A 7,013-nucleotide genomic window follows, 5' to 3' on the forward strand; every position below is an offset into this window, starting at 1 on the left:
ACAATATTTTATTCAGTTTTAAAGTTAACAATACCATTTACTTTGCGTTGTAGTGGCTACATTTAGATAATTAAAAATCCCTGTGTAAAGTCACTGAGGACCATGATTACATTTATTTGTATTAAAAAAAATGTTCAAGCTTATGAAGTTATTCTCTACCTCCCCCTCGAGGTGCAAAGCTGGAAATACATCTTCAACACGATTAAATGGCTAAAATGCTTTATCAATACTTTAATGCTAATTAAAATTAAATGCAAGTCAAATCAATCCCAAAGACAAATGAGATCCAAATCAGCGTCTTTATTTTACAAACGCATTATTCTATGGACATTTTATGTATAATAAAAAGGCAATTTACAAGCTTAAGAACCAAAATGAAGCAGCACAGAATGATTATGAGTAAAATATATCATTTGAATAAATATATTTATTTCATGCTATAAAATAAATTCATAAATGGCAATAGATACAATGTCAGCTGTAGCTTCATTTACTTCATAGTTGTATAAAAGAGTAGAGTTCTGAGGTTCACAGTTGGGTTGTGAGGTTGTGTGTAGAGTGGATAAAACAGAACATGGGACATTTCTGCTGTTATGGTTCGGTTCGTGGTCTCCAGTGGGCCTCGAGTTTCAGTTCTGTGGACATTACGGACTTGCTGAGACCTTGAGGCAGAATGCTTGGGAGTCATTGACTGGAGACTTTGTTTCCCCAACCTGAAGAACACGGCACAAATACACTATGGACAGAGGATAAATGTCCAATGAGACCACTTTTAGCATGATATACCCTGAGTTCAATGGTTGTTGTTGTTTTTTGCCTTGTCACCAAGCACATGCAAACCAGAGACATTATAGTGCAGTTTCATGATTCAGAAAAGGGGTACAGAACATCAGCTAACCAAACCCTTTCCTTCTGGTCTTGAACTACAACCACTGTCTCAAAACAGGAGGAGCCAAAAGGAGATCACTGAACCTCAACATGCCAACAGAGAGGCCACTCCCAGTGGCGTTACAGCCCCAAAAATCCCTTTCCTTAGCTGACTTAGGTGGAGGTGCACCTGTGAGTTTTAGAACTGAACCATGCTGTTTCTGTGTTGCAGTTTACTGACTACCACTGGATTTTCACGAGCATTTCAAACATCTCTTAGCAACACCATTTTTTTCACTTGAATACTTTTAATAAGTCAACTTGTCCAAAAATAATAAAATATATAAAAAGTAAATCAAAACCAAATCACCGTGGTCCTCCATTTATTTAACAGTTCCCTGACTTTTAATTTGTTTTAACAGCCTTGATGATCCCAATAAACCACTTTCACTTTCAAAAAGGTTATTGCTCTCTTTCAGTAATACACAGTGGACATCAACCGACAGAAAAGCCATGGAAGACTTATGATTTTTTTTTCTTATTTTCTAAATCTGTATCAGTGTTCGTCAACTACCTGAAGTGAGTTTATTAGAAAAGGAATAGGACGAGCTGCAATTTCAAAAAGTAGTCGGACAGCCTTCCTTGTAAACACTTCCTGTTGATTAATTGTGGCCCAAAATGAACATCCTTTCACTCTCAGAGAGCGAGAATAAAAGGTCGACAAAGAGCAAATTGAAGAGTGTGTCACGTTCAGTTGGTTTTGCACTACCACAAAAATAGTTATAGCTTAAAGTTTTGAACAATCCTGCCTCCATTAACCAATCAGAAATTTGTTACCCAAGAGAAAAACACTGACTAGTCCAAAAGCACCACTTACGGGAAAAAAGGTCCCTGCCTCTCAAAATGTTTGTGGGGACTGTAACCGAGTCCCTAACAGGTAGATAAGGAGTTAAAGAAAACTTTACGGATGGAGCATATCTGTGGTTTTGACAAACAAAATAACTTTAAGTGCACAGTCAATGAAACAAAACAAAACCTTAAAGTTTCAATTGGCAATTCTATACAATTTTGTGGTTAACCAACATGCAATTCAGCTACAGTATAAGGATTTGCTTTTTTTCCCTGCACAAATACTCAGTAGATTATCTGCTAAATATTCAAGCAGTTTCCTACTCTAAGAGAACAGAGAGGAAGTTGATTTATATTCATCATGCATCTCCTTCCTTCACTGAAATGCCTCACCTGGAGTACACTGCTCAGATTGTCTTGGAGTAGTTTCTGAACATAACATGGGCACTGGTGAGCAGGAAAGTCTGCCTCATTTGATTGTGATCAACTGCTACAAAATCAGTGACCCAAAAAAGACTAGGTGAAAATCAGAAACAAATATTAAGCCAAGTCTAACGTAAAGAATGAGAAAAATTTATTTCTATTCATTCTTGGCACCACTTTATAAGAAATGTGGTCATGTTATCCTATCATTCTTTGTTGTTCTAAAATGAAGGAGGCACAAACATCCAAGTGCCAGAATCTAAAAGATAAAGCTTGTGGCAAGGCACTAAGTTTAAGATGCCCCTCTATGTAGTTTTCTCTCTTGTGTTTATGCAGACTTTAAGCAATTATGTTACCTATTGCACGTTTCTATTGTCAACTTTTGTATGGCTTAATATATATTACTTATGACTTTACTACTGAAGTTCATAGATTATGAACTTCAAATTTTACAGAAATGATTGTTATAAGCTGAGAAATGAACATTAACTGCAAATACCAATAAACTAATCCTATATTAAATTAGAAACCTATGCTTCTTAACAAGCTTTCAGTTACATAATATAATTCAAACTGGCTGTAAAAGTCACCTATTAGTCTTTGGTGAGATGTCTTGGCACAAAATTATTTAGAAGTTTTTACCCATTATTCATAAAATAGTGATATTATTTTCCTAGATGTATACATACTCTTTTTTTTATTTTTTTTTTTGCCTAAATAAGGGACAAACACCATTGCTGTGAAATTTAGTCAGCATCTGATTTTGGTGAGGTCAGAGCTGTTGACAAACCTGCATGTGTCAGCTTTTAAGAGATAGAAACTTCACCTGGTAAACATTTATAGGCTGACAGACTGTTTGCTGTAACACAAATAAGTCTTTGTGATTGATTCGTATACAAGAATAAAAGGTAAGCTAGCTATAGTAATCTTTTAGCAAAATTCTCTAAATTTTGGTTTGCCATTTTGTCTGTCAAAGAATAAAGATGACAACTGTACATTCAGAGGAAATAATAAAAAAAGAACAAATGTAAGTTCAGACAAGCAAACAATATTCTCCCACCAAATGCACAATAAGCAAAAACTTAATGAAAACTGCTCAATATTCAATTTTAAGTTCTATGCAAAGTCAGCATAGGCCAGACAAAAAAAAAATAGCATGTGCTCTTGAAAACTACAAAAAAATAAAAAAAGGCATTTAACATCTTGATTGCGAATAAGAAAGCAGAGTAGCACAAATAGAACCTTCTGGCTGAAATTTTTATCTGCAAACAATTAATCTGACACTTTTTAAGTGCCATTTTATATAAAAACTACCCATCCCTGATCCCCATAGCACAAAGAGTATAGATTAAAAAAAAGTCATGCCACATGCATGACTTCTATCCAACAGTATTCATGAGATTGCCGAGTGTCAATGGTTTTATGCAGTAACATTTACTGCTGTGAAGCAAGTTACACAGAATCTGATAAATCAGGATTATTCTCCATGCAGATTTGCTCAATTTAATCACCTGAACAGCGCTTTGCCCAAAGGTCACTCAGCAAACTGCATCAATACTTTGAATAACCAACTACATTTTAAAACATTTAAATCTTAACCTTAATTCTTCTATGCCGCACTTGTGACAATGTTATAAAGTTGAACTGACAAATGAGGAAATGATGTTCCTTATCTGGAACACAACAGTAAAATGAATCAAAGTCTTTTCAAATAATGGAATAAAAACCATCTGACAATGGCTGAGATTCCTTTGTTCATTCTTTTTGCATATTGTTCAAGACTGTTCCTTATGTGCTAAGTTGACGAGTACCCCTGTCTCTGTCAAACACTGAGTTTTATATTGGAAGCCTTCCTCAGGTTAAAACAAGTACATTATGTATAAATATGCCATCAGGCTATAGAGGAATATAAATTACTTTCTAACTATGTGGACGTTTTTCACCCATTGTCTGGATGATACAACACCATGCCTGGGCCAACTTGAGAGAGACTTCCAGTAGTGATGTGCGATAAAATTCTGAAGTGTTTTGTATAACAATTAGTACAATACAGAAAAAAATGTAATCTTGAAATTATATAACAGCCATTTGCTTGATCTGTTTTCCCACATTTGTCAAAAGCACATAAGCTAGCAAACTTAATGCACTCCTGACATAGCACCTTCTTAATTATAATTTTAACCTGGCTGACCATAAAACAAGAACTTTGTTCCTAATCCATACAATCAGCAAGGAATATTTCCCCCCCAAGTATCAAGGCTTTGTGTTAAAAGAACATTTCTTACAGAGTTTGGCAATAAGATAAACTGTACATAAAACCTAAAACGGATTTAAACGGTGAGCACATTTGTGCATTGTAGGTTCCTGGCTATGAGGTAGAACCCGGTGAGTTTCAGTTAAGTTAAAATACTGTTATGAGTATGTAGTTGCAGCATGAGGTATTGAACAGGTATGTCACACGAAGCTTTGCACTGGCAGAAAAATCATTCCTTGTGAGTAAGTGACCTCCAGTGGTCACATGTGCAAAAACAGGTCAGATAAAAAGGTGATATGACAAGCATCTTACCAGAGCTTTCACATTATCAATTATTGCAACATGCCTATATAACTCTAAATATTTTTTAAAAAAACATGGAAAGATAAAAAGAGAAATCAACTAGAGGTCTTGATTATTAGGACCACCTCAAAAATAGTAAGTTGTTACTCCCTTTGCTTAAATGATTTTTTTTTTTATAAAGCATTTGTTTCCCCTCTGCATTTCGCAACACACTTTACAAAACTGACAGAAACCCTTGAATTGAGAAATGTCCATAGCAGAGAGAGCTGATTCAAAAACAGGGGTACTTTAGATTGAGTTGAAATAATCATTTCTTAAAGCTTGCTTCACCAGAAGCAGAACCTAAAAATCACATCTCGATGCTTGAGCTTCCTCTGGACTGCATTTAGAACTCTCCTCCATTTCATTAGCCGGTGCCTCTTCTGCATACTGAGCCTCAAAAGCCATCCCCTCCGATGCATCATCTTGGTCTTTTTGACCTGAGCTTCCCTCCATCCTCTCTGGGGAGTCCATATGATTGCTGACCTCTGATGCTCCCATATGCTTCTTCCTCAGGTGCTGGTTAAGGGTGCCCTGAAATGGGAAGCATTTACCACAGATTTGACAGTGGAAAGGCTTGTTGTCTGTGTGGCCACGGATGTGGTACTCCAGTTGATCTTTCCTCGTGTACTTCTTGCCACAGAACTTGCACACAAATGGAGTAATTCCCATATGCAGACGCATGTGGCGGTCCAGACTTCCTTTCTGATTAAAAGACTTTCCACAGTAAATGCAAATGAGTCTCTCGTTGTAGGGGTACCACTGGCTCCGGAGGCTGCGCTCTCGGACATCATTTTCCAGCCCAGTGGCCCCAACGACTGATTCTCCATCATCCGAGCCTGGTTTGACATGACTTAGCACTCCTGCTGGAATGGCCACTGGGCGCTTGGCTCTAGCTCGCCCACCTCTGAAGCCACTGAGCAAAGAGCGAGAAGGACTGGAGCTGCTCAGGTTGACAAAGCAAGGGGAGGAAAGCCCTGAGTAAGAATATGCGGCAGGCTGAATGACAGGACCGTATGAACCCACACTAACAGCCACAATCTGATCTCCATCCACAAGCTCTGTGTGGTAACCATCATCACCAGCTGAGGAACTGTCTGAGTAGGTAGGCCTATCATTTTTCTCGATCTTTACATGCACATCTGTTACTTGCCCATCTTTGCCAATCAGTTCTACTTGCTCCGTTTCACCCTCCATGGGGGCATCTTGCTCTGACACGCCATCACTACTGCCACGATCCGACTGGCCCTCCTCTTGTTGTTGTTGTCGTACTCTGCTTTGGCCTTTTCCTGCTAACTCCAACCGTGCTTCAACACTTGGCTGATTGTGCCGGGAGTAATAAGGGGGGGAGATCTGGGTAGGGTTTATAAAGAGGTTGCTGTCATTCATCCCATTTCGACTTGTTTGCAGGTTGTCCTTCTCTGTGCTGGAGGCACTAGCTGGGAGGCTGATCTTGGAATGGATGCCCTCCAAAATTTGTGTGCACTTGTCAATGATTGCCTGCATCTGCAGAAAGCTGGCTGCAGTGAGAAAACTGATGATATCCTTGAGCTGTAGGGACATGTGGCCTGTGTAGCAGAAAGCAAGAAGCTGTTCAAACACCTCAGGGCTTTTGATGACCGAAATGGAAAGACCACTCATGGTGCTGAGAGCTGAGTGGTCACGAAAGTAGGGTGAACTTGCTGCCAGGACAGCTTTGTGAGCTCGGAACGGCTGGCCCTGAATGTGAACGATGATGTCACACAACTTCCCTTGCAGTCGCAACTCATTGAGTTGAGTAAGAACAGTGTTACTGAACTCCGGCACATCAAACTCGATGTAGCTGCCGTCGTCCATTTCTTGGATATGTTTCTCCAGTTTGTCGACAGCCTAAAGAGTAAAAGAAAAAAGATACAAAACATTAGCCTTCTTTTTAACTTTTTTAATGCACTATGCATTTGCAACTGTTTGTCATTGTCTTCAGTACTGAGCAATTGTCTAATTGTTGCAGCTTGAAGACATCAGTCGACGAATGGAGTAGTTTTTATCCAAACATTTATTTTCTTTTAGCTCCACACAGAATATAAACTGGCTCCACACACTCACGGTGCTTCTGCCGCGGTCAGAGTCCGGGTGTAAAGTAACGTTCAAGAGACGCCCGTTTCAGAACCTTTCCACATGGTGCATTCAGTGACATCCAGTAAATACCAGTACTCTCAGAAATGAACAATCTAACTAAAACATACACCCAAAATAAAGTGTGGGGTGTCTTTGTACAGTCAAATGTACAAAGACACCC

At 38.7% G+C, this 7,013-nt stretch overlaps 1 protein-coding gene across 2 annotated transcripts in view; it reads right to left on the reverse strand.

The window, feature by feature from the left end:
- Nucleotides 1-285: 285 nt before the first annotated feature.
- The window catches only part of zbtb34 (zinc finger and BTB domain containing 34), a 16,800-nt gene continuing 10,072 nt past the window's right edge, over nucleotides 286-7,013 (reverse strand). For both annotated transcript variants that reach the window (XM_014007175.1, XM_014007174.1), the window contains exon 2: nucleotides 286-6,604. In XM_014007175.1, coding sequence (XP_013862629.1) covers nucleotides 5,039-6,571 — 1,533 coding nt within the window. In that variant the 5' untranslated portion in view covers nucleotides 6,572-6,604 and the 3' untranslated portion in view covers nucleotides 286-5,038. The remainder of the gene's footprint in view (nucleotides 6,605-7,013) is intronic.

Source organism: Austrofundulus limnaeus, unplaced genomic scaffold (genome assembly GCF_001266775.1).
Source record: "Austrofundulus limnaeus strain Quisiro unplaced genomic scaffold, Austrofundulus_limnaeus-1.0 Scaffold40, whole genome shotgun sequence".
In the NCBI taxonomy this organism is placed as follows: domain Eukaryota; kingdom Metazoa; phylum Chordata; class Actinopteri; order Cyprinodontiformes; family Rivulidae; genus Austrofundulus; species Austrofundulus limnaeus.